General features: G+C 52.4%; 1 protein-coding gene across 11 annotated transcripts in view; it reads left to right on the top strand.

Moving 5' to 3' along the window:
• Nucleotides 1-27,104, top strand: part of DYSF (dysferlin) — a 94,988-nt gene that overhangs the window by 60,193 nt on the left and 7,691 nt on the right. For all 11 annotated transcript variants that reach the window (XM_080590352.1, XM_080590345.1, XM_080590351.1 and 8 more), the window contains 11 exons: nt 893-984; nt 3,075-3,245; nt 3,811-3,953; nt 6,392-6,531; nt 8,513-8,601; nt 8,872-8,967; nt 12,670-12,811; nt 22,740-22,839; nt 24,637-24,815; nt 25,504-25,613; nt 25,963-26,110. In XM_080590352.1, coding sequence (XP_080446478.1) covers nt 893-984; nt 3,075-3,245; nt 3,811-3,953; nt 6,392-6,531; nt 8,513-8,601; nt 8,872-8,967; nt 12,670-12,811; nt 22,740-22,839; nt 24,637-24,815; nt 25,504-25,613; nt 25,963-26,110 — 1,410 coding nt within the window. The remainder of the gene's footprint in view (nt 1-892; nt 985-3,074; nt 3,246-3,810; nt 3,954-6,391; nt 6,532-8,512; nt 8,602-8,871; nt 8,968-12,669; nt 12,812-22,739; nt 22,840-24,636; nt 24,816-25,503; nt 25,614-25,962; nt 26,111-27,104) is intronic.

Genomic DNA, 27,104 nt, shown 5'->3' with positions numbered 1-27,104 from the left:
GGATCTGGACGCTTGTCCCACGCTGCTAACCGGCCCTTTGGTCATCCCTGAAATGGAATTGCAGTGCAAATGGCCCTTGCCAGTGGTGACAACCTACGGTCAGACTGTCCTGTCCTCAAAATCGGGTGTTAATCGGGGGTAGTGGAAGATCCCGCTTGCCGGGAGAGGGGTGACGGAGTTACTCCTTTTCCATTAGTAAGAGGAGTGCAAGCCAACACGGCCGTGTGTTGGGGTGCGTCACCTTGTGTCTCGGCGCATTCGGCTCCCTCGCCCCGGTGCTGTGCGTGGCTGTGGGCCCGCAGTGTGGAGGGGGTGCTGAGCTCCTGGGGGGCACCCAAGGGCGACGTGGCTGCACCCGGCTGGAGGGCACGGCCTGCGAGGGGCGGCTGCGGGCGCTGCCTCGCCTGGTCGGGGGGCAGGAGGCCGAGGGGAGGGAAGCGCAGAGGGAACATTTCCTCGCGGGACGTGAGGGAACATTTCTTCTCCCTGAGGGTGGGCAAACACCCGCAGCGGCCTTCTGGCGGGGTGGTGGATGCCCCGTGCCCGCAGTGCCCAGGTGCTGGGACGATGCCCTCAGGAACGCGGTTCAGCTCCTGGTTAGCCCTGAGGTGCTCAGGCGTTGGGCTCGTGATCTCTGTAGGTCCTGTCCAACCAAACTGAACCAAACTGTTCTGTTCTGTTCTGGTCTATCCCATCCCATCCCATCCCATCCCATCCCATCCCATCCCATCCCATCCCATCCCATCCCATCCCATCCCATCCCATCCCATCCCATCCCATCCCATCCCATCCCATCCCATCCCATCCCATCCCATCCCATCCCATCCCATCCTGTCCTATCCTACTATTGCTGTGAAATGACTTCTGCATTTATTTTTATGCCCATCTTTAGTGTGATCCCTACGTGAAGATTTCAGTGGGAAAGAAATCCATAAATGACCAAGAAAATTACCTCCCCTGTACACTGGAGCCTGTCTTCGGAAAGTAAGTTTTGGTTCACTCTGGATTCCCTGGGATTTTTATGCCATTTTGAGGGAACAGAATTGGGTTAGCCAGAGTTTCCTGTTCCCTTGGTGCATTCTTCGCTCACATCCAGCCTTGCTGAAGTGGGTCTGACCTTGGCTTGGTCACTGCCCTAACCCCCATGGTTCACGTTCATCTTCTCCCTGGGACTTCTGAACTATGAAGCATGGACTGGGTCTGCTCTGTCACCAGTGGAGAGTGAGGAGACATCAAGGGGGTTGTTTAGACCTGAGATCCCCCTGTGGAGGCTTCTGCCTCTTCCCACCGATAGCAGAGAGAGTTTGGAGCAATGCTGTTCCTCATTTAGGCACTTCAGTTAAACGTCTGAAGACAAGAGATGACACATGGAGGTCTGTATGACTGTACTGTGGCACGGGACACCTCCAATCATATACCTTGAAAAAGAGTTATTTATAAAATTGATGTTGGCTGGTTGAGTTGTTTGCCTAACCGTAGGGCCACAAAGTTGGGATAAAAGGCAAAAGATAAGGTTGTCTTCAGAAAAGGGTATTCCTCGGGGCTGGAAAGCACCACAGGGACGAGGCAAAGCAGAGGGAGGCAGAGGAAAGCCTGGTGCTCAGCCTCCTCATGGTGATCAGGGTTGGATCTCCTAGGCGAGCTGGGGCTAGATGTAGGGTGTTGTGCTCCAGGACGAACAGGGGTCAAGCCCTAAAGCATGTGAGGTCCTGCTGGTTTTCTTGGGGCCTCTCGCCAGCTCAGGCTCGCAGTGCTGGGACAGCTTCCCAAAAAAACAAGATGCAGAAGGAGATACACCATCTGCAAGGTTGGGCCAGAAGGGGTAAGGACGGCAAGGGTGATACCGGTGAGGTCTCGGAGGACTGCGTGGATTAGATGAGCTTTTTCCTCCTCTTCTGCCAAAACTCTGCCTTTCCTGTGGGGCAAAGGGGGCGCTCCCCGTGGAGCACGAGGGAGCCCTGGTCTGCGGGGAGCTCCGCTCCCAGGGCAGGCCCCCTCTGCCAAACCTGGCTCCCGGCCAGCGGCCGTCTAGACAGCGCGCTGCACCTCCCACCCCGTCTTTAAAGCAAGACGTAAAACCGAGGTCCTGGCTGCTGGCGGGCTATTAAACCTCCCGTTTCACGAGCTTTTCCCTGGGCTGCTGGCCGCCCGCCAGCTTTAGCTAATTACTTTCTGCTGACCCCAGTTCCTCCTGCACTCTTAATTGGTGGCATAATCACTCACTTCCCCTCCTTAAAAGCTGCTGCGGGGTGGGTGCTGCTGGTGGAAATGGGCATCGTGTTTTGCCCTCGATTTGACGGTGTTTCAGCAGCAGGTGGAGGGTTTCCTGGTGGCACTGGGTCAGACCCAGATGGTCCCGCTCACCCTACATCCCACCTTCAACATCTCTAACGTCCACGAGCACAGGCTTTGTCTGGATCAGGGTGTTGTGTTTTGGGAGGGTCTTGGTGCTTTGTCTCTTACTACCCTTTGTTTGAAGAGGTAGAGGAAGGTTTGCTCTTGTTTAATGTTCTGTCACTATGTAGACTGCAGTGTGAGGATGGCAGAGGGGACAGCACAAAACCCTGGTGCTTGGGACTGGCAGGGGAGGATGAGGAGGCTTTGGGGGGGTCAGTCTCATGCTGACCACAGGCTTGGCCTCTTATTTTGGATTTCTGCTCTTCGGGCTCAAAGGGCAGTTGGTTTTCCAAAGCTGTCATTTCTTCCCCTTTCTCACCCCATGGCAATGAGGATTCCTGTCTCTCAATGCCTGCTTTTTTTACCCTGGGTACTCCAGTGACTGCTGTCACTTCCAATTAGCAGGTGGAGAAACTAAACAGGGCCAAAGTTTGCTCAAGGGTAATTCAGCCAGGCAACGGGAAACCCAGAGCGTGCTTACTTGGTGGCGTGTCTGTGAGCTAAGCCAGCACAGCACAGCACCAACAGAACCGTAGAGTCATCTAGGTTGGAAAACACCTTCAAGATCAAGTCCAACCATCAACCTGACCCGTAGTACTGTCCCAGCACAGCAAAGATGTGCCATGGAACACTTAGCAGCCTGATCTCCACCTCATGGGCATCTCTTGGTTGCACAGGATGTTCGAGCTGAGCTGCACCCTGCCCCTGGAGAAGGACCTGAAGATCACGCTCTATGACTACGACCTCCTGTCGAAGGATGAGAAAATCGGGGAGACCGTCATAGACCTGGAGAACCGCTTCCTGTCAAAATACGGAGCTCGCTGTGGGCTTCCCCAAACCTACTGCATGTAGGTATCCCTGTAGGCAGTGGGTCTGTGTAGCTGCCAGGGCTTTGCAGTGCCGAGGTGGCCATGGGGACCAGGGCAATGCCTCAGCCCAGCCCTGACCACGGGTCTGCAGTCCCAGGGGACCTGGCTGCTGCCGTGTTTCACTGCAGAGATTTGTCATGAGGGACAGATTCCTGCTGGAGAAGCTCCCCAGTTTATATACTTCCCCCAAGTCCTGGCTCTTCTCCAGCAGCTTCAAATAACATAAATCTCCTTGGAGAGATTTGCTACATCCCTGACACCTCTTGGGCACACCACAATGAGGGCACTGCCCATGCCTGGGACCAGCTGCAGGGTGATGCGGTGGGTCTGGGGGCTATCGGGGCACCCCAGCCCTTTGAGCTGGGGCTGAGCAGGGTGTGGGACACCCAGCCCCCTTCACTGGTGGGTCAAGGTGAGCACAGGGTCGGAGCTGGCTGCACCTCCCTCAGCACAGCCCTTTTTGGTGTAACACTGCTGTAGCCCCTTATTGTGGCTGTGCGTTGTTTTTTCCCGTGTTGAGCTGCTGTTTTCCCTCCCGTTTCAGTTCTGGACCCAACCAGTGGCGAGACCAACTCCGTCCTTCCCAGCTGCTTCACCTCTTCTCCCTGCAGCACAACTACAAGGCTCCCACCTACAAGTCCGACCGGGTCATCTTCCGGGAGCAGGAGTACATCCTCTCCGAACTGGGTAAGGGTCTGCTTCGGGGCTGCGGGTAGCTTCCCGTTATCCAGAGCAAGGGTTGGAGCTGGAGGCCATGAACACGTCACGGGGGCTTTCTTGCCCAGCTCCTTTCTGTGTGAGTGGAGGCCAGGAGTGGGTGACGGGCACGTCGCCGTCCTCGCCTTGCTGCCCACCTGGCTGTGCACCTTCCCAAGGTGGGCTCTGCCCCACAGGCTGCAGGTTGCAGTTGGATCTGCTCCAAACCCCGAGGGTAGAACCCAAACCTGCAGTCCAGGCACTTTAAGCACAGCCTCACCCTTCCCTTGCTGCTTGCAGCAAACCAAAGACATGCAGGTTGGGAGCAGCAAAGCCCAGCACAGCCGGGGAGGCTGCAGCCTGGCTTCCAGCTGCTGCTGGGCCTCGGAGCTCACGTCTCTGCGTTTCGGGGCTGGGGGCACTAGAGGGAGACAATATCATACGCACAGTGCCAGCACGGCCAGAGCGAGGTGTGCTGTAGCTGGAAAGGTCGGATCAGCCTGTGCCAGCAAGGAGGAACTATCACCGGGAGGTAGGGAGGCATTTTTTCATTTGTACAACCTTCCTCCCAAACCCCACTCACACCTGAAGTTCCCTGCCCCCCTGATGGCATCCTTGGGGGCAGGAGCTGGCTTTTTAGAGGAAACTCTGCTTTAAAGCATTGAAGGGGGGTTTGGGCTCAGGGAGGAGGTGAAACCCCAGCACACGGGGCCCAGGAGCAGCAGTTTGGCTAATGAAGGCCACTGCAGGGACAGGAGCAGCCCAGGGCTGATGCCTGCCTGTGCTCTGGGGAGTCGAGGCACAAATTTGTGATACTCTCCTTGGGAGGAGGAGCAGGGAAGCCACAGCTCCTTCGCAGCCTCTTGTTATGCGAAAGGTTTTCAGCGAGGGCTGGAGAGGTGTTAAACCGAGCGGGGGCTTCCCCCCTCTCCCAGCCTCTGCCTTTCACCTTCCTCTGCTTTAATGGCAATCAGTTCAAAAAACAGAACAAAGTCTGATGCTTGACCTCAAGGAGATCTGGAAACCAGCTGTGTGCGCAGAGCAATGTCAGATCTGAACCTGGCGGTATAAAGTGAAGCTATTAAACACGAGAGCATGGGTTTTACAAGCACTGCACCCGGACCATTATTCCATAACCCCCACATTTGTTGTTTTCTGAGAGGGGCTTTTTCTTTTTCCTGTGCGCGCACACACACACGCACGCACACACGCCAGGTTTCCACTGCTTGGGAAATGGCCCATATGTCTGAAGTTAACCACTTCAAGACATTGCCAAGAAAGGAGCTGGGATATATCACCTGAAAGTTGCAGAGCTGTAATAATATTTATGGAGCGCATTTCATTTCAAAGGTCCTCGAAGGTGCACGGCCTTGAAACGACGTGGCTGCGAGGCAGCCGTGTGCCGGGGCGAGTCCTGCACAGCCCCGGCTCGGCCGCGGGGACGGGCAGGGAGCAGCAGCCGTGGCCGAGGCCCTCCACGTTTGGTGGGATGAGGGTCCCGAACGAGGGGCAGAGAGGGCAAAAACGTCCATTGCTAATTGGCTTTGTCCAGCAGTGCATTTGCGGAGGGGTTAGGGGCTGGTGTGGAGTGGGATGAGGATGTGGAGGTGGTTTCAGGGACCAGGACGGGCGATGGAGCTGTGCTGGCGGTGCCTGCGTGGGCCTCAGCTTCCTCTCATTTTCTGTCTTCCTCCCTGAACCCAGCAGAGAAGGAGCAGGACCCCGCAGGGAGCTCTCCCATTGCGCTTCTCTTTGCCCGGCCAAAGCTCCTGGCTGGTGTTAAGTTGTAGGATCACCGAGTGTTCGGTTTAGGTTGGCAAAGACGCATGAGATCAACCATGCCTTAGCACTACCAAGTCCACCACTAAACCATCTCCCTAAGCACCGTGTCCACACGTCTCTGAAATACCTCCAGGATGGGACCCCACCACGTCCCTGGGCAGCCCGTTGCAGTGCCCGTTGGACAAGCCTCTGCTGGGGATGGGAATGATGGAGCAGCAGCATGGGCTGCATGGCTGCTAGCCCCAGCTGCTGTAATTCTGGGGGTCCTGAGCCCTTGGAAGCACTGCAAGCTGAGTCAAACCCTAATTTCCCCTTTCCATGTGCTTCAACTTGCAATGTTTCACTCTCCTGGTGCTTGCTGTGGCTGGGGTGGGATTGAGTGAGACCCCCCTGCACGTCCCTGTCCCACGGAGCAAGGGTTTGCCCACGTGTCCCACTGGGACCACGTTGCCCTGCGCCCTGGTGTGTCTGTGATGGTCGATTTGCAAACGGAGGCTGAGCTCCTCATGCTCGCTCCTGGCTGCTGCGAGGTCGGTGGGCTCCCGGTGCTCCCCCCGGAGCAGCAGCCCTCGCAGAGCCCCCCCCGGGGCGATCAGCACCCTGCCCGTGATGTGGCGTGACGCTGTTCTTGCTCTGATCTGTTGCAGAGGACGGCAAACCCGTCAACCCCCACCTGGGGCCGGTGGAGGAGCGACTCGCCCTGTACGCGCTGCGGAAGCAAGGGCTGGTGCCGGAGCACGTGGAGACCAGGCCTCTCTACAGCCCCCTCCAGCCAGAGATCGAGCAGGTGAGTGGTGCTGCGTGCTCAGGACGAGGCCGGGAGCATCATCTCCCTTCTACCCAGCACTAACCAGGTGAGGTGTTCGCCATGGCCTGGGCACACCCTTTGGAAGGTGGTGGCTCGCGGCAGGAGGAGACATTTCTCGGAGAGGTCCTGCTGCTCCCAGAGAGGTTCTGCTGGCTCTCGGAGAGGTGTGCAGCCGTGGCTGGCTTGCTGCAGTGCCGTGCGGGGTATATCTGCCCCAGGAGGTGGGCTTCCAGCGTACGGGGCAGAGCAGAGCACTTGCTGTCAAACACAGGCTGGAGCTCAGCTCCAGGGCTGGCTTATTCTGGGTGCTTGGGGAGATCGGCTCCAGCCTCCTGGAATAGGTGTTCACTTTCATCAGCGTTTGCTCACAAAAGCCTTTTTTTTTTTTTCTTTTTCTTTTTTTTTTTCTTTTTCTTTTTTTTTTTTTGGGAAAGCCATTTCTGATCTGGAAGTGTTGATGTAGAATTTCTCTATAATGATAATGCTCCTGCAGGCTCCTTTGGCAATGCAGCACGATTTCTGCAGCAGGAACAAGTCCTTGGAGGCATAAAGTTTTAGTACTATTGCAGACTGCATATTTTTAAGCCAAACAAAAGCTAAACGGGCTTCTATCCAAAACCAATCAAAACCCAGGTATCTGTATTTCACCTAACCGCTTTTCTTTGATTAACACGTATGTGGCTTTATGCCTTTGGACCAAAAAGTGCTGCTTCCCGGAGAACACAGTGATTTGTCCTCATCTCTCTTACGTGTTCCAGTTGCACAGCAGAGGCAGTTCCGTGGGACTGGCTCTGCAGCTGGTGTAAATGTACACAGCCACTGAGCTTCACCACTGCAGCACCATTACCTTCCTGTGGTTTGTTTTTAACCGGTCCAGTGGAGTTGCTGGCAGAAGTAAATGCACTGCCAACGGCTCTAACACCTTTTCATGCAAATTCACCCACTGAAGTTCATGATTAGAGGCAGGAGGTGGCTGCTATCTGCCGACCAGTGGGTTTGTGCTGTTCTTACAGTGTCATGGTTGTGTTGGACCAGCCCTGGAGACTAGGAAGGGTGTTTCCTCCATGTCTTGGGCTTGCATATGGGCAGAGCAATCGGGGTCTGCCCTGCTCTGGTGCTGCTAATCGGGAGTGTCCGTGGCGGTGATGCTGGGTTGGAGGGGATTAACCTGGCTGGCTCAGTAGGTGTTGCATTCGGCACAGCTCCCAAAAGCATGGCCCTGACCTGCTGCAAACCCATGGAACAGGCTGGCTCTATCGGGCTGTTTGCAGCGAGCTTAAAGGGTGGATTTTTAAAGTTTTCTGCTGAAATGGAAGATTTTCTTGCCAAAAAACAAGCAAACCACAAAGCCCTCTGTGATGGGCTGATTGTCAAAAGATGTCTTTTTTTTTTTTCCTTTAGACCCTTGAGACTGTACAAGAAAATATTTTATTGGCACCCATTGGTGTTTTACAGTAATAGGGACCACCTAAAAAACGACCCCCTGAGATTTCATCTGCATTTCTGCTGCTCTCTCCCTGGTAGGATTATGTGAGAGTGGAATTAGGTACTGCTCTCCTCATCCCATCCTCCACTGCCATGGTCAGAAACCCATAAACCAGCTGTTCAGCTGGTGGCAACTGGTGTGACACTATGGAAAATAAGTGAGCTGCTTGCTTCTCCGACACCTCCCATGGGCCCAGCCCTCAGTCTGGCCCTTTGTAAAGATACTCAGCCTTGGAGAACAAACCTAGAGCGCACCTTCAGCTAATTCACACTGACCTCTTATGTATCACAGGCCATTAATATATACCCCACTCTCACTAAAACACTCAGTGACACTTCTCCAGTAAAGAAACCTTGGTTTTCAACAAAGGAACTGTGGAGCACTTGATAATTTCTGTGCTGGGCCCTACTGAGGAGGTGAAGGTGACTCAGGCAGCAGGCTCACCAGGCTTCTCGTGTCTTTCTTTCCTTGCAGGGAAAGCTACAGATGTGGGTGGATCTGTTTCCAAAATCTTTGGGTCAGCCCGGTCCCCCTTTCAACATCATGCCACGCAAAGCCAAGAGGTGACTTCTTTTTCCTTTCTGACTCGGTGCAGCACTGGTTCCTGCGCCTTCTCTTTGGGGGGAAGAGGAGAGGGCTTGGAGATGCCGGGTGGGGAGGGATTCACCTGCTCAGCAGAGGGAAGTCTGAGCAGGCTTATCTTCAGGAGAAAAATGGCTCGTACCTGAGCTCCTCCAGCTAAATAGCTGAATAGCGTGACCGGGCTGTTGGGTGGGCTCCCGACCAAGCTTTCCCCCCTCTCTTATGTCTCTCCTGTGTCCGGTGCCCTTCAGGTTCTACTTGCGCTGCATCATCTGGAACACCAAGGACGTCATCCTCGATGACCTCAGCATCACTGGGGAGAAGATGAGTGACATCTACGTCAAAGGGTAAGCCACCCCACTTCTGTGCCCTCCTGGTACCGCAGTCTGAAGGCACAAGAGCAGCAGTGAAGGAGTTAATGTGCATCAACACTGCTGCGGTAGCACGAAGCCCCATGGGCTGAAGGGGCCATTCACACCTCTCCAGCCATGGAGCCAGCTCCTTGGCAGACACCTCTCCGCCGGGCTTGTAATCGCTTCACCTTGTCAAGGTTTTCTTTGCATCTCTGACAGTCAGATGCTTGCGTTACAGTGTTTACATTTAGAGAGATGAGATCTGGGGAAGCAGCCTAGCCATTCGGGAGGGGGACGTACTCTGCATTTCCACCGCGCGGTTCTTTCCCGGCTCCTCTCCTGGGACGGCTGCGGGCTTGTTCCATATACATAGGTTGGCTTGTTTGGATAGCTGCTTTTTTTGGAATTCCCTTCTTTCCTTGAAACACACAAAAATGTGGCAACCAGCAGTAACTCCTCTGGCACATTCCCTTCTCTGCCTGACTCCATTTATGTTTTATCTTGTGTAAAATGGTGCAATCCCAGCCAAGGGACTTACTTATTTTGTGCGTTCTTTGGATTTATGGACAGGAAGAGGTAGGATTTTGAAACAGACTGTAAATCCCTTTTTTACAATCCCAATTTTCCTCCTGTAAATCCAGAATGCGCACTGCTTACCTGGTATTCACATCAAGTGCATTGTTATCAGCTCCAGCTAAGCCGCTCTGTGCACCTCGGGGCTCTGAAATAGCAGTGCTTGCACAGGGTTACGGGAAAGAGAGAGCATCCAGCGCCTGGGGAGATCCCTCGCTGGGCTTTTATCACCCCCAGTGACCAAGCAAGTCTTGCTGTGCTGTAAAAGAATTAAAAATCTTGCTTGACTCCTTCATCTTCCCCCTGCAAATGGCTGCATCATTCCCGTTTCTGGATAAGGCATAAATAACCCTGCAAGCAGAGGAGGCAATGGTCCTTCCGAGCGTAAGCGTCTGCCCCACAGACGGGGCTGGTCCTGGCACCCTGTGGGCAGAGCAGCGTTCGCCACCACGGCATGGTGCAGCTTTGGTGGGGAGCCTGGGTTTGGGTGAACTCGATGGGTGAGAGGCTGTTACCCGGGGCTGTCCTCCAGGAGATCTCACAGCACTCCTCTGAGGAGGCTATCGGCAGCGTGATCCCCATTTTACAGAGAAATCACCCACTAGGCAATACCAGGACTGGAATCTCAGTGTCTTGGGCATTGTCTTTTACATAACGTGTAAACTGTTGCCTGCCAGTTAGGGAGGTAAATTAAATAGTCAATTTTCTATCACGAGTAAGACAGAAGTCACCACCCTTTTATTTTAATCAATTTAAAATGTTATTTATTGATGGTCTTAGAATAACATGAAAAGATCTCAACCAAGTTTAGGTCTGGTTGTGCAAGGCTGAATGCAGAGAGAGTCCTCTTCCCAAAGCCTTGTGCTGTAGGCAGACAGAGGAGTGTAGGGAAACCACATTCATTCAGAGCTGAAGATGGTTTGGGGTTAAGAGCTCTGTCAGTCCCTGTCACAGGTGGGGGATATTTTTGTGTTATTTTCATGGTCAAATTTCCAATGAAGTTTTACTTCACTGAGAGGATGGATCAGCCAGGTTTTGTGGGAGGTGGGAGGCTTTCACTCATCGTCCTGTGAGGTTTTCAAGATATTGTGAGACAAAACCAGGACTGCTCTGGGCAGGTTGGACCAGAAGTTTCCAGAGTCCCCTTCCAGCCAACCACCACTACTATGATTTATGTGATATTATCCAGTGCCTTTAAACCTCATCTTCATGCCTGTCGGGGTTCCTAAATAAAAGGATGCCCTTGGTCCTCCCAGATCTTATGTGTGCACTGAGCTCAGTGGGATGTGTGTGCTTCGAGAAGAAAGTCACCTCTTAAATCTAGGAACCCAACATTGCCTTTGGATATTGCAGATACTTTAAGGTGCATGGACTCAAAAATTACTGGATGAATTAACAGACTGAAAATCCATCTGGTCCTGTTAAGCACAAAAACATTACCTACGTGCTCAGGAGGTCTCTGACCTGCAAGTCACTGCAGGCTGGAGAGGTGTTGGGAAGGTGTCGTGTTGGGAAGGTGTCATGTGTTGGGAAGGTGTCATCTTTTGGGAAGGTGTCATGTGTTGGGAAGGTGTCATCTTTTGGGAAGGTGTCACGTTTTGGGAAGGTGTCGTGTTGGGAAGGTGTCATCTTTTGGGAAGATGTCATGATGTGCTTGCCCCGTTCCCATACTCATCCATGGATATCTGTGCTTGGCCCCAGTCAGAGGCAGGACACTGGGCAAGATGGGCCTTTGGTTGTTCACCGTGGCCATTCCAGCATGATGTTTTTAGCTCTGGGACATCGAGATTTGGATGCTTTTCATTTCTGGCAGTGGGGAGAGACCAAACAGTGCCAAAGAGGGATCTGAACCAGAGCGCTCCTTCGTCCTTTTGCTCGCCTGCAAGGAGAGGGCGCTCACACTGCATCCTCCGAGGGGCCCCGCCAAGCCTGGAGCGGCGTGGATAAACACACAGGCTGGCCATTTGCATCCAATCAGATCAAATCAAATAATCCGGCCACAATTTAAGTAATAGCGTAACCTCATCACACAATTCCCAGTGCCACCGAGCCCTCGCTGTCCGCGTAGCACACGCGCATGTGATCTGTAGGATGAACTCGAGCAGACCTTCCAGTCTCCCGCAACACATTTGGGGCAGAGCATGTGCTCCTCGCAGGCGCTGGAGAAGAGGAATCACTTGTATAGCTGGGCAAAAAACTTATTTTCAATTTAAGTGGAAAACAATCAAACGAGATAATTGGTTTCATTAGAAATGCCTGCTGAATCTTTTGGCTCCCCTCCAGAAGGGCTCCAAGTACACAAATGGCTGCGTTTTATTGTTTTGTTTAGTTTCATTGATTGCTGAAGACCAAAAAATTTTGGACGGGGAAAGAGAGCAGAATGAAAACCTGACACTTGCAAAACCTGCAGCTGGAAAAAAAAAAAGTAGTTGCTGTGGAAAGTTTTCAGTTTGCCCCTGGGCTGGTTGTGGGCGGACCACAGCAAGCTCTTTCAGCACAGGAGGGGAACCGGGCTGCAAGGACCCCAGCAGGAGCAGCTGGGGACCCCCTGGCCACAGCAGGGTGAGGCCACTCTGGGATTTTCATGGGTATGAACTCCCTGGCCATTTACGACTTTCAGTCATTTTCAAGGAACTGATAGAGAACAGAGGGAAAAAAATTGATCCTTGGACTTCAGTGTGTTGCCTCCATCGAGAGAACGGGTTTTAGAGGCCGCAAGGTCAGTTTGTTGGGGTGGCTGCAAAGGGGAAAGCAGCTCTCGACAAGGCAAATTAGAAGCTGACATGGGCTTATGGATGGGCAAGTGACAACTTTGAGCCAGAGCTGAGAGCTGTGCTGAGCCTTTAATATATCCACGAAGCTTAGGGGAGGGAGAGGAACAGAGGAGAGCTTCTCAGGCTGTTGCCACCAGCCCTAGTTCACCTCCCAGCACTGCAGGAACTGTTGTGTTCTCTCTCAAGTCTCCTATGGGCTCCAGGTTATCCCTATAGAGAGCAGCCTAAAACATTCGTGAGGTTGAGAGACATTTTATCAATCGCTTGTGGCCTCAGAAACACTGAGTGAGCTGCTCCAAAGCCCTCGCTGTGCTTCCAGTTCCTCATGCAGTGTGTTTGCGTTTTGCAGCTGGCTGGTTGGCCATGAGGAGAACAAGCAGAAGACAGATGTGCACTACAGGTCCATGGGAGGAGAAGGCAACTTCAACTGGAGATTCATCTTCCCCTTTGACTATCTCCCTGCTGAGCAAATGTGTTACATTGCAAAAAAGGTGAGTGTCTCTGGACAGACGTTTTTCCCTTCTGCTAGTATCTCTGCGCTGATCTGCCTGACCTAAGACCTGCAGAGCTGCAACACACTGGGGCTACACAAGGCTCAGCCTCAGCTTTGTGATGTTTGAGACACAGGGTGGGGGACAGGTGGGAATATTGCCTTTAAATCACGCTTTGAAGCAAAAGCCTGCTTAAAGGTGGTGGTGGTGCTGCCTCTTGCTTTAGCTTGCAGCCACGGAGGGCCTGTCCCCATGAAGGAGACCCCAACTGGAGGCTCCTACGCAGCCCAGGGAAGATTTGAGACCCTCAGCAACCAGCACACAGCTGGGATGGGGCCAGCAGCTGTCCAGTGCCCCCCACCAGCCTGATCTGCACCGGGGCTGCAGGGATACCAGGGGGGAACGAGTCCCAGGCCTCACGCAGGGAGAAAAGACTGCAGTGCCCTCAGCTGGAGGACAGCAGGTCTCCTGCCTCCTGATGAAAGTCGGTGGCCAGCAAGTTGTTGTTGGAGTAGAAGGGAGCATCTGCCTCTTGTGGTCGTGTAGCTTTGTAGGGGAGCAGGTTGGAATGTGTCGTTGATGCAGAGATGGGAAGAAAAGCTTTGGTTTGGGATTCAGGATGAATATGCTTGTGGTCTAACGAGAGCTGGTTGCTCAGCTGGGGAGTCAAAAACGGATGTCATTTTGGTCTCCTCGTTCCTACATCTGTAATTGAGTATTGCTTCTGGTATTTCTTGGGTAAGCTAGTGCAGTGCCGTGGTGGCAAATGTGGACTGGGAGTTGCAGGGAGGGAAGAAAACAGAGGGATGGAGGTGGGGTGGATAAGTGGAATAATGCTGGGGCAAACTGGACTGGCTCGCAAGGAATGCGTTGGGGGGGGAGACTATTCGCTTAAACTTCCAGCTCAGATCACCTGGAGATATCAGGCGTGTCGTTGGGTCTGTGTGGACAGCAGGGACAATCCCTGCTTTGGAGACCTGGTCTTGTTCTGTGACACCTTCCTAAAGCTCAGACCCCTTCAACCACTCGGCCCCAGTGCTTGCAAAGACACCTCGTTGCGGTGAGACCATCTGCATCCGCACGGCTCACCTGGGACCTCCCTCCCAGATTTTTCTTTGCTGGTCCCAGCTTGGCCTGGGTTGGAACTGGCATGCCAGCGGGGAAGATGCTGAGCAAATTCCCAATCTCTTGAGCCAGACGATCCCTGCAAAGAGGCCTCGCTTCAAAATGAATTGCCGGATAGTTAAACTGATTGACAGAATCATAGCTGTACCCATTTCACGCTTCATGTTAAACAAATCAAAAGTACAGTGTGTACTACATTCAATTATCCCCCTTTGAAAAAGCAAAGACCCCCCTATAAACCGTTTAAGAAAATACATCCCACTGTGCTGATATTGATTCTCCTCCGACCACATGTCTGCCAACACTGTATCAGAAAATAAACAGCTTGTAAAACCTCTCTGTAAAGGAAAAAATAATGAATGAAAAGCCATGCTTTGTATTTGTGGGACACATTCCGCTCTGGCAATTTTTGATCTCGCCATGTGCTGTTTGAACTCCAGGTTCATTACTGCTGCTGTAAAAGCCCATGCACTGAACTTTAAACGCAGGCGATGGAAAGTGGAATTTAAATCAAAACGGTCAGATGGCAAATTCTGAGCTGCTAAAAGCCACCTGCACCCAGCCTGGCTGGTGTTGGCTCTCAGAGGGAGCACTGCCGGGAGAAAAGCAGCTTTCAGTTTGCTCTCCTTTGTTCGCTCCGCTCGCCTCCTCGCTGCTGGGGTTCCCTTTGGCAGTAGAGGATGGACTGTGGGATTGAATCACCCCAACCCAGATCGAGAAATCGTCTCCCAAAGGAGCAAGGATGCCCCTGAGCAGGGGAGTCCTCGTGATGTTTAGTTCTGGTGTGCAGACTTGAGGGGAGCTGGCGGCCCACAAACCCTGGGGAAAACCGGGTGCCATCTGATGGAGCCAGCCCCCGCAGCCTTGGGATGGCCAGCAGTAGCCAGGATTGTTCAGTCCTCACCACAGCACTAGAAGTTTGGGGAACCTCATCCCCAAAGCTTCAGAGCTCTGGGATCCCTTGGAGTTTCACGGCTTTGATCTTCCCACTGCACCTCGAGGGAAAGTGGGAGCCTGTAAATCCCACAAACATCAATTCAACTTACGGATTGGAAGTGTGGGTTCCGGTCCCTGCTCTGAACTTTTTAGCCATCCCTGAATGTTTTTTCCACCCATATCTTCTCCCGATGTAGAAATGTTATAAAGATTTTGCGTCTGAGAAAGGAATTTACCCCATTCTGTATTTCAAAAAATTCTCCACAAAAGAGGAATTCAATCTTTGGGATAGCTCACATGAAAACATACAAATGCATGTTTCTTTAAGCATCCTCTGTCAGTATTTATTCAGAATTACCTTCTTCTGTTCCCCCTTCTCGTTTTGCCACCTTTCTCTAGCAGCCATGGGCAGGTCAGACCCTGCCGTTTGGGTTGCCACAGCATGCTTGCAGCTCTCTGCGTCCTGCAAGAGCCCAGCTTCGTAGGCTGCAAATCCTGCCATTGGTTTGGTGAAAGAGCCAATACGCAGCGCATGTTGGGGCACCATTACATCGCAGGGGGAGCTAGGGGAGCAAATAGGTTCGGTGTCCCTGACGTCTGCATGAAATCGCAGATCAATTCATGGAGGGGAGGCAGGGGCAGCCCCGGGTCCCAGACGAAGTACAAGGTTCTGCTGCCAGCCAGCAGAGAGCAGAGCAGATGTCTGCAGGATTTAAACCTTAGATCCCCAGGTCTAAGTCTGGCAGCTCTCGACTCTCGCAGACAATGTTATCAGATGGTCATGGTACAAGCAGAGTCTATGGAGAGCACCGCCGAGATGGGCTGGATGTGGCTCAGGTTTCTCTGGGCACCCAGTCAGAGAGGCGCTCAGCTCCCGCGTCTCGCAGGCGCTGTGGAGGTGGAAAATGCATGAAATTGATTTTGAAATGTTCAGCTTCAAGTGCCAATTACAGCGGTAGCTGCATAGAGCTGCCAAGTCTGAATTTGAGATGTCCTCCAGGGCAAAAAAAGCTTGACACTGAATGTCTAAGCAAATGTCATCTGCATAAATGAACACTCAGGGTAGAATTTCAAGAGCGTCTCAATATACGAGTTAAAAAATCATGGTGCTTGAGAGGACCTGGAAATAAACCATTAGGTTGGAGTTTCTAAGACCTGGCTGGGTGGTTCGTATGCCAGCTGAAATGTGTTGCATAAAAGAAATTCCAGGAGATGAACATAACGAATACGGGAACATTGTCAGCAATTTCAACCCCGTGCCATGCCATGTCACTGGCAGAAGCCAGACCAAAGCACGGAGCTGTTGTCTTCATTCTTGTTCTGCTACTAGTCTTTGGGGTTTGCTGTCAACAACAAAACGAAGAGCTAACGCCAGAGCAGAAATGTGCTGTTTTGTGAAGATGAAGAGCCGTTGGAAGGGGAAACATCCCACTGCTGTGAAGAAACTGCAAGCATCCGTCTGGTTTGTTCAGGCTGGGACAATTGTGGTGAGGCCGTGTTTCAGGGAGCTCTTGCCTTCATCTGATTTCTTCCACTGTGTGCTCTTAGCGAAAAGGGCCCATCTGAGGCTTAAGGAGATGAATTGCAACATACTTGGGTCCAAAAGCAAAGTGGCTTTAAGTTGGAGGTCTTTGGGCTGGCGTGGTCATGTAAAACGTAGGTTGGATTCCACCTCTCACTGGGCAGGCAATGCTTTCTTACTGTCCTTTGGCCCAGGACATCTGGAGAGCCAGGTCCACCGCCCCGTCAAGATGGATTCTGCGAGCACAGAAGGCATGTACACCGGCTGGGGGCAGTGGGACAGACACACGGACATCTGTGGGGTTCCTGGACAGGAATGTGATGAGGGAGGCGTGAGGGTCGGTGAGCACTGCAGCCTGCCTTGCAGAGATGCCTGCTGGGCTTCACGCCACCTTCAGCCACAGGACTGGGAGACCAGTATGAATTGGTGGGGGTCAAAGCTCACCGGAGACGTCGGGGGTCATGCACAGAAGTGGCAGGGGAGGAAGAGGACTTTCGGTTAAGCTGAGTCAGCAGATGTCTGGAGTGAAATTTAGGTGGTTGAATGTGCTGTGCTGCCTCGGACACTGGAAAAAAAAAAAACCAACACAAAAACTAACAAAAAAAACCCCAACATTATTCCAGGAGGTGAGGTCCAGGGGAATCTCTTCTTCCAGTTTGAACTGCTTCTTCAAGCAGAAGGAGTTGCTACAGTCAGCAGGTGCCTCAGGCATGGAAATGCTTGCTTGCTTGAAAATGCCCTGTTAATAATAAACAGCTCCAGGGACAGATCGCGGTATGGAAGTGGCAGAAGTGATAATACCGAATAGATGTGATTCGTGTCCTCAGACAGCTGCGAAGCTGGAAAGTGGAGGGAACAGCAGGTTGTTGTGCTATTGGCCCTGTAACCCGGCAGGAAGACGCTTCCCTCCCCATCCTTTTTAAGAACTGATGCAGGACGTGTGAGTACCAGAGCAGGAGCAGCTGCCAGTGGTGGGAACATGGCTGGAAAGAGCTGGTCCTGTAGGATAATCCTAGGAGCAGCCCCGTGGCTGTGAGATATTGGTGCTGCTTGCACATCTGTCTTTGAATAAGCGAGGTCCCATCTGTGTAAGGTGCGGCTACTACATGCTGTAGCCTCCACGTTTGCTGGCTTTGGATCTGAGTATGACAGCAAACATGACGTTTGGAAGGTCTTTTGTAAAAACTGGTCAGCTGGTGGCGTCCTAGAAATCATACCAGTGACAGGCTCCTCAGGAAAGAGGTAGGTTTGGGGTCTTAAACCTGCTTGGGAAAGGCAGGGCAGAAGGGGCAGTAACTCCCTGCTCCGAACGGTGCCGCGAATGGAGCTGAGAATAGATTCCTCGCTCCCTGGAGCTGCTGCTTTCCCAGCTCCATCTGCTCTCATCCATTTTGCTTACTTTGTCTGCGGACTCACTACAGCATCCTGACACCTTCTGGGCACTGACGGCTCGGATCTGCGTGGGGCCAGAGCCTCACCTGGGGCGGATCAGGCATGAGCAGAGGACGAGGGGATGGTGCCAGCACAGGGTCATGCAGGGACCTTGCTGTTGCAATTGATTTTGCACGGGGAAGGCTCCTGCTGGGCAGCAGCAGCTCCAAGTGCATGGCTGTGGGTCAGCTGAGAGCATGTGGGCAGCCTTGACTCGGCATAGCTGTCAGGGTGAGTTTAGCCCTGAGGTACGTGTGTGGCCTCTCCGTCGTTTAATTTTTATAAAAAAAAAATAGCCAGGAGTGTGAGGTTCCTGCAACTGAATTGCTGTGTTGTCTCCTTGTTCTGTTCTGTCACTGCCTCTCCAGGGCGTACCAAGAAGTCTCTGTGCCCTGGCTGGTTTTGGTTTGAAGTGTAGTGTATCGAGCACTGATTTTTATGAAAAATAGATAATATTTTGTTAGATTGAAATTTTCATTCCTCTTTGGTCTTGGAAAGTGAAAAGAAGGTTGCTGCTTTTGAATTTGGACTTTTTCTTTTCTTGGTTCCCATCCTGTGTCATGCCCTTCCCTGTTTTCTCAGGGACATTAAGCAAAGCAAAACATAGCATGTTCATTTTCTTTCAACATATAGCCAAAATGCAACACTTGAATGTGCTCCAAGTACTTATTTATTTATTTTTTTTTGGAGGAAGATGTAGTTACACAATACAATCATAAATCAGGTATTTTAGTGGGGCCGAAACCAGCAGATAGGATGACACAACAGCCAGTTCCATAACGCGACGAGGGCAGCAGTCGTGTCCTGGGATGCACAGGCACCCTCTGTGACATGCCACTGGGAGTTACCGCTCTAAATTTTGCTTTCCAATGGATGTGTGGAAAGGGATGAGCAAAGCGTGGCCGTGTGGAGAGCTGAAGGTCCAGCTGAAGGTTCACAGCCTGGCCAGGACCGGGGTGCAAAGCTTGGGGCATCCCTGGGTGGCAGCGGGATGGCCCCACAGCCCTGGAGAAGCCTGATCAGCTCTGCCAGAAGGACAGCATGTGGAGGCTGGGAAAGCAGCGCTGCACCGAGTGGTGCCAGGGACGGAAGGAGGAGTACGTGCCCCAAGGCAAATATTGTGACTATTTAACATTTACGGCATGGTGACGCCCGGAGGTGTTGGCAAGGCTGCGCCCCGAAGTGCAGCAGATCCTGTACGCTCGGGAGCCGGCTCAGCTGCTGGCCTGGTCGGGGAAGGAGGTAGAAAACCAAGTGCCAGGGAGCTGCGATGCAGTCGTGGGGCTGGCAGCAGCAGGGGGACCAAAGAGGCGAGCTGCTCTGGGAGCAGCGTGCTGCTGAGCGCGCTCAGCACCGCTCGTTAGGGACGGATGAAACATCCCAGAGGGGCGAGAGTCAGAGAATTGGCTTCTCAGTGCCTCGAAGGGTGGCCCTGCCCAGCTCCTGCAGGAGGCGAGGATGCTCTCGGCCAGCCTCCGAGGGGCTCCTGCGTGGCCGGGGGCTCCAGTTGCTGTGGGACCAGGACCTGGTGCTCTCCTGCACTGAAATGGGCCAGGGCGCTAGTGCCTTCCCCCCTCCCTGAAAAAGTGGGGTTGCTTCTTACTTTGTATTCTGTAGAAACAAGCAGCCCAGAAGAAATGCAGCCCTGTCAACACTTTCCTAGTGATATGAGCTTTTTTTTTTTCCCCTGCCTCCCCTGCTGCATTATTCAAGACCGTAAAATATTCGCCAGCCTCCCCTCTCCCCCCCCACCCCCCAGCAAAACAAACCCCCAAACAATAATTCAAGCCCCCTTCCTTCCCATGTCTTGCAAAAGGCTAGGAAATAAATTTCTGGCCACGGGTTGTTTTTATAGCGAACCTTCAGAGCTAGATTTAATCACGGAGGCAGATTTCACACTGCCTTGAAATGGACCCATAAACTTTGCTCAGCATCAAATTCCTCCTTCCCCAGCCCGCCCGCCCAGCTCCGCTCCGCCGTGTCCCCGGCTTCACGGGGCTCGGAGGAGGGAAGCTTCGCCACCAGCCAAACCGCATTTACAGGCTTTTTCCACAGGAAAGGCCAACGCGGTACGGATCGTGCTAGCGTTGTACCAGCTCTGCGTTGCCACCCGGGAAGGGGCTGATCCTGCCCGAGTCATCCTTCGTCGGGCAGGGAGGCCCTGGCAAGCCGGGGTGCTGCTCTCGGGGGTGGAGGTGGTGCTGGGGAGGCAAGAGAGCACAGCGAGGTAGGGGTTTCGTTTGCTTTGAGTGCAAACAAGCCCTTGGGCGTTGCAATGGGAAGGAGGGAAGGTGGAAAGCCAAAGTCCTGTGTGGCGGCCAGCAGCGGTCAGTCCTGGGGGCAGAGGCTTACCCGCTGTACTTTGGTGCACGGGGGGTGCCCGTAAAGCGCTCAGCCCGCACCGCGGGCAGGGAGGGAGCCTGCCAGGAGCAGGGGATTGCTGCGGCAGCTCCGAGAGTGGGGCAGAAACGGGGGTCTCACAGCACCCCAGTCCTTTTCTGGGTTCCTGCTGTTTCCCCCTCAGCGCTGGCACGGGACTGGGTCGTCCCGTAGGCTGGGGAGCAAAGCTGCCCCCGGTGCCCCTGACTCTTGGAGGGGCTGCTCCGGTGCCGAGTTTCTCTCACATTTGACTCCAGGTGGATGGGGTGGTGCAGAGAGGAGGTCCAAGGTGTGCTCGTAGAGGTGCCTCAGCCGGCAGCAGCGTGGTGATGCCCTCGGAGCATGGACACGGCTGACTGCTGCAGGTGGCGGTGGTGGAATCAGCCTCCGAGCCGGGGAGGGCAGCGCTGGAGATGACGAGGCACCTGTAGGGTGTTTCGTCCTTTCCCAGGCTGAGCATATATGGGGTGCCTGGATTGCCCCTGCAAGGCCTTGTCCCTGGTCAGTGCCTCCTGGGGCACACCACGGGAGGTGTCCTCTGTCCCCCATCCTCTGTCCCCCATCCTCTGTCCCCCATCCTCTGTCTTTGCCCCCAGGGGAGCTCCTGGCCCCAGCGAGGCCATCTGGCTGCCTTCTGCTGGCACAGCTACCTGGTTCCTCGGGGCTTTCTTCTCCGGATGACTAACGGCCCTTCTGCAGAGCAGGACCCGACCAATATATGGGAAAAGGAAGAATCACCATAAGCTCTTTCCCTTTTTAGCAGTTTTAATTTAAAATGAGTTATTAGCTGGGAATACACGGCCCTCCCCCTCACTTGAGTAAACATACGTTTTAATACATCTCAGTGAGCAGTGGGGGAGAAATGGAAGTTTCCATTGACTTTATTTTATTTTTCTAGATTATAAAATATTTAAAATGCATAAATAAAATGCTCCGTTGCAAAAATGCTGGCGTGTTTTTCCTAAGCAAGGCTGGGAATGGAGCTAAATTGAAATATAACCGTTCAGGGTGATCTCTTAAAGTCAAACCAGTTTCAATGGGATTTAAGTGCCTCCCTCCACCCACAGTCTCCCTAGTTGAATATTTATGTTCTTATGGAGTGTGACACAGTCTTTTTTTTTGTTCCTTCATATATATATACATATATATATATTGCACTATATAATGAATCAGTCTTGTAGCCACAGCAGTGAATTTATAGTGCTACGTATGTGTCGTGAATAATGCCGAAGTTTCCTGGTTTTAATTAAATTTGTTCTGTTTATGATACTGCCCTGTTGCAGGCGTGCAGCAGGAGGCCTTGCCCACAGGACACACCTCTGAGCGTGTGCTGCTGGTAGACACCGGTTGTGATGCCGCCTCCTCTTTGCATGCGTTGGCTGGAACCAGAAATAACAGGACCTCAGCTTTGTGTGCGTCTCTGTCCCGCTCCCTCTGTCCTTGCACGTAGTCCTAACCTTCAGGCATCTTCTGGCATCCCAAAAACAATGTTAGATCCCTGTTGGGAAATGTTACTGGTTGCAACCGCACAAATAGCAATTTTCGTGGGACAGACAAGGATCCGCCAGATGTTACGATGATGTGGCCGCAAGCCTGCAGTCACAGCGATGGGATTCCCCAACCTCCTTGTTAGAGAAATCTGATCGAAATGTCCCCCTCCGCCGGCATTTTGGGGTGTGATGCTCTGACTATCCAGAAGGCAGAAGGCAGAGCATCTGGCTGTAGTAACTGGGGCACTGAAGTTGCAAACTTCTCAAGGGTGCCGGCTGTTTTGTGAACCAGCTCCTCTCCACAAAGCAGAAATTACTCTCTCAGCCGATTTCTGAGCTCCCATTTGGATGCCGTCAGCCTTAGCGCTGTGGCTGAGTGGCAGAACTGGTGGATGATAGTCCTTGCACCGCACGAGGGCTTGGTAAATTATGATAATTGCAAGGGATGATGCAAAATTCCAGTGCAATTTTCATTCCAGGTACTTTGCAAACAGGTGTCTGGGGCTGCTGCAAAACCTTTCCACGGGTTGGCACAGCAGCTCTAGTGGCAGAGAGCAGACAAAAAATGCCCATCGGATAGAAAAGAGAAGGGCGTATAGACAGTCACAGGCCTCACATTAGTAGGAGTGAAATTAGGTGTCACTGTGCCACCTTTTAGTTGCTTGTCCAGGGAGCCAGACTGGTCCCCTTGCCTCACTGGTGCTCTGAATCTCTCCTTGAACCTGGATGTCGTGATAGATGCGGCAAGCACACTGTGCAGCTTGACAGCAGCCCAGTGTGACAACAGCAGCAGAATTATGGGGGTACCGTGTCCAACTCTAACATCCGTTGGTCCTGACAACAGAAACCTTGTAGGTGAGCAGAAAAGATGAATCAAGTCATTTGAGAACTCAGGAACTCACCGCTCAGTGGGCTGATGCGGAAGCCTCAGTCTCGGTTATGTTACGGGATTTCCACCGCTGTGAGATGAGAGTAGCCTGGCTCTGCCCACTTCTGCTAATGAGCCTTTTGTTTTTCACTGGTTTCTCTTCTGGTCTGATTTTAGGAGCACTTCTGGAGCTTGGACAAGACAGAAAATAAGATTCCGCCGCAGCTTATCTTCCAGATCTGGGACAATGACAAGTTCTCTTTTGATGACTACTTGGGTAAGTCAGGAGAGGTTTTGGGCTCCGTCCCCACTGAGGCAGACACAAAGGAAACAATTACTGAATAGTTTCAGGATACGAAGAATGTGCACAGGACCAATTTAAGCCACTGAGCAGGATCCGATGACAGCCTAGGCCCAGGACTGGTGATAACTGGTTCCTATCAGGCAGATTCCCAGTCTCTGCCTGCAGCAGCCTTTTCCTGGGCTGACCTGAGCTGTCGAGAGCATCACCAGCTCCAACAGGGCCCCAGCTTCCCGGGAGGCCGCAAGGAGAGATTTTACCCTTCTCAGTGGGGGCACTGAGAGGGTGGAGGAGGCTGCTGCCCCCTGCTACCAGAGGCTCCCCCACCAGAAACAGCAGCAGTGTTGTCTTCCTTTCCAAACCTCTCGTTCTCTTTTAAAATCCCTCTTTCCCTCATGATTCAGCTGAGTCTGTGCTGAAGTGTGCTCATCAGGGCTAACCTTGCACTTGAGCTGCGACCCCCGGGCAGGATCACTGTCCTGGCTAGCCTTACTCGGGTTAGCCATGGACACAGCTTGATCTGTATGGCACTGCCAGCCTTGTTAATCATCCCCAGAAATCCAGGTTTAGGCCAACTGAAATAAAACAAAAACATCCAGTACGAAAGATAGCAGAGCCATGCAGTAGATTACCCGTGCAGAAACTGGAGGCTCCAGCATTATTGTTTGTTTTTTTTTTTGGTTGGACATTGTTCTACTTTTATTTGTGCCACCCCAAAATTCAAACATCAAAGCTTCACCGAGGAAGTATGTGATGAAGATCATTTTAAATCCTCTCTTTGATTAATTACATAGGCTGAGTGCCAAAATAACCTTGCACAAGGTGTGCTTTCAGTTCTGGCTCTACTCATCGTGAGCTTTTGTTCTCTCACCCCTATGACTGCCAACAGTGAATTCTTTGCAAATTTCAGCAAACAAAAGTGGCCCTTGGCTTTTGGAAAGCGCATTTCATTAAAGGACCTCAAAAGCGTGTTTCACAACAAACCTGAGCCGTGCTGTTATTGTCATTAGTCACGAGAAACTGTGGCACAGAAAAGGTAAAATGCAAACAGGTTCCTGCCTGTGCCACCCAGCGTACAAGGCTGCTGTCCGTCAGCTGGGCACCAGGAACAGCCCCTGTGCTTGTCCCTGGCCCTTCCCAGCCGTAAGGTAAATTTGTGTAACACTGTGAATTAAATGCTGGCACTTTCAGTTAACGCTTGAAGAATTGAGCTCAGATTTCCTAAAGGCAAGAAAAATGGGCTAATTGTGGGATTGTTCTTTGTATGAGAAGGAAGCTGTCATTTTTGTGGGATATTATTCTTAGTCTGCTGCAGTTGCTAACCTCGGTGTGGCAATAAAATAACCTGCCTAGAGATCCGTGAGCCTCCTGACCACTGTTCTTCTACTTGAGTGCCCTGTGGATGTGGACAATTTGAGTTTCACCCAAATCTCCTAGTCCTCTCTGAAAATCCTAGCCTGCCTTGTTGGCCTCAGTGCAAGTCAGCCAATGTTACAGCTGGGCACAGTCAGCAGATGTTTTGCAGCCTCTTCAAGGACTTTGTGGATCAGGTCTTTGGAAGGGTGATGCTCCCACAACGGTGATGCTGAGTGCTCTCTTGTAGGCAGAGCCACAAGCTAAAACCAGTGCTGTGCTTAGAAAACAGAACCACATTGAGGCTGCTCTCTCCCATGCTGTGAGGGGGTCTGTCCGAGCTGCCAGAGGTCGGGAGGGTGCCGCACTGGGTATTTCTTCAGGGGAGTAGTCCTTGGGTTAATGCTTTCCTCCTTGCAGGCTCCATTCAGATGGATCTCAACAAGATGCCCAAGCCTGCCAAGACTGCTGAGAAGTGCTCCCTTGAGCTTGTAGATGAGAGCTTGTCTTCAGGTCGCTTCGTGTCCCTCTTTGAGCAGAAAACGGTCAAGGGCTGGTGGCCCTGCGTTGCTGAGCAGGATCAGAAGAAGATCCTGGCGGTAAGGCCTTCGGCACCCTTGGGTGTCCTCTTTGTGCTTTCTCTTTGGGGACTCACTCGAAGTGCTGGCAGGCTGGGCAGGCACGTGGGGGAAGTCATGGTCAGGGCAGGAAACCCAGTCTTGGACTGCAGATTTTGCAAACCAGACCAAATCCAAACTGGATGTTTTCCAGGATTTGCTCAGCAACATGCAAATGCCTCAAAGTAAATTGTTTGTTCTGTTAGATTTTTGCTGCTGTTTTTGGAGCATGTCACCTCATTTGACTCTGCACCACAGCTATTCTTAATGCTACTGTCTTGTGACAAGTACAAGGGAAGGGGTTCAACTGTCAGACAAATACATGTAAACCCAAGTGTCTGGGCTCCAGCTGGAGTCAGTGGGGGCCATTTGATGCAGGTGAGGGAGGCCAGGCAGCAAATTAAGTCATTCACCACAGCTCCCCGAGTCAGTTGCCATTGTTGGCTGTCAGTGGTGTCTGAGATGCAGTGGGATATCTGCTGAGATCAACGCGCTGGGCAGGTGAGGGATCTGTATGAAATTTCTCTTACTGTGCTGCTCAAGGTCCCTGCTGGTAGTGGCTGTGCTACGGTCAAAGTACTTTTTCTTTCCCCCGTTAGTATTTTGCACCATACATTCGTTTCTCACCTTTCTGCTTATTTATATGCTTGTTTTTGTTTAACCCCGGCAGGGCAAATTGGAAATGACTTTGGAAATTGTGGCTGAACAAGAGCATGAAGAGCGGCCAGCTGGCATGGGTCGGGATGAACCAAACATGAACCCCAAGCTGGAGGACCCCAAGTAAGAGCATCTTCAATGGAAAAATAACCACCGGGGCACAGAGTTCTCAAGGAGGAAGCTGAAAAGCTGGGTTCCCAGTCTGAGGTCTGCCGTCTGCACGGGGCTTGCTCCCACGTAGGCTCCAATACCGGACTGCTGATGCTCAGATGTATGAGCCGAGACAGTCCAGGGTGACTGGGAGGCCAGTCTGGACCTCCAAGAAGGCCATTTGATGTAGTCCATGTGGGGGGATGTGGGTTTCCAGGGGGAGCAGCCAGCTCTTGCAGGGAGGAGTGCTCCTGGGGTGGGGGATCCAGCAGGATGAAGGTACCACGAAGCTCAGCAGTGACCTCAATTTGTTTGGCTGCAGGCGCCCAGAGACCTCCTTCCTGTGGTTCACCTCCCCGTACAAGACCCTGAAGTACATCCTGTGGCGGCGGTACAAGTGGGTGGTCGTCCTGGCCATCGTGCTCTTCATTTTGCTGCTCTTCCTGGGGATCTTCATCTACGCCTTCCCGGTACGACGGGGCTGGGAGAGGAGAAGTGGGAGAGGAGAGGGGGGCTGAGCGAGGTCTCAGCTGCTCCCCCAGCTCTCCGAGGCTGCTGGGCTGCTGTGATGACAGAGGTCCTGCTGTGGGTGGCTGCAAAGTCCCAGGGAACAGGCCAGAAGGGTGTCTGCTCCTGCTGTCTGCTGCAGGCTCACCCCTGGGTGCTCACATCTTTGCGTTCCAGTACCGATGCCGAGGTTAACTGGTTGTTTCCATAGAGGTTTGAGCGGCTGGTGTTGGAAGCGTTGAGCGCTGGTGGGAAAATCCCGGACAAAAAAGCAGCCTAATTAGAAATACAGCCATTTTACAGGGCTGAGCAGTGGCAAAAAATGGATCGGTCTGTAATTGTTTAAAGATGCAGGGGAGTTTATAGGCATCCAGGCAGCCCCGTCTCTCATTATCAAGGCTTGCAGCACTTTATACCAACGTAACATCTGAAACGAGAAGGAGGGTTTTCACCTCATTAATCAAGAAAGTGGCTTTTTCTTGCCTCGCTGTCAGTTCCACTGGCAAAACAAAACAAATAAATAACGGAGCCCTGGCCTTCCCATTTGGCTTGGGATGGGTTTCTGTATCCTCCTCTGTTTCTACAGCACTGGCATAATTCATACCAGCTCTTGGATGCTCTTTCCCCTCCTCCCAGACTGATAAGAAGAATGACCTGCCTCGCTCCTTCCAGCACTTAACAAATTCTGCTCCATGTATATGATATTTTTTTTAAAGAAAATAACTCATTGGGGTAATTTATAACTCCGTGCGAGAGAACGTGGCTGCTTTCCGCAGATGGCTTTGTGTGCTTGCAACGCGCAGCCGAAGAGCGAGGTGTGGAATTTCTCCTCGCCATTGTAATCACTTTCAGATGAGCTGAAGTTGTGCATGCTTGGCTGTTCCCATCACGAAAAATGGGATGGGATTAGATCATAGCTCTCCCCGTATCCCTGTATCCTGGGGTACTTCTGCTGGA

Source organism: Anser brachyrhynchus, assembly GCF_964034855.1.
Source record: "Anser brachyrhynchus genome assembly, chromosome: 4".
Taxonomy (NCBI): Eukaryota; Metazoa; Chordata; class Aves; order Anseriformes; family Anatidae; genus Anser; species Anser brachyrhynchus.
Note: the sequence above shows the minus strand (reverse complement) of the source record. Positions and strands in the feature narration are given on the sequence as shown.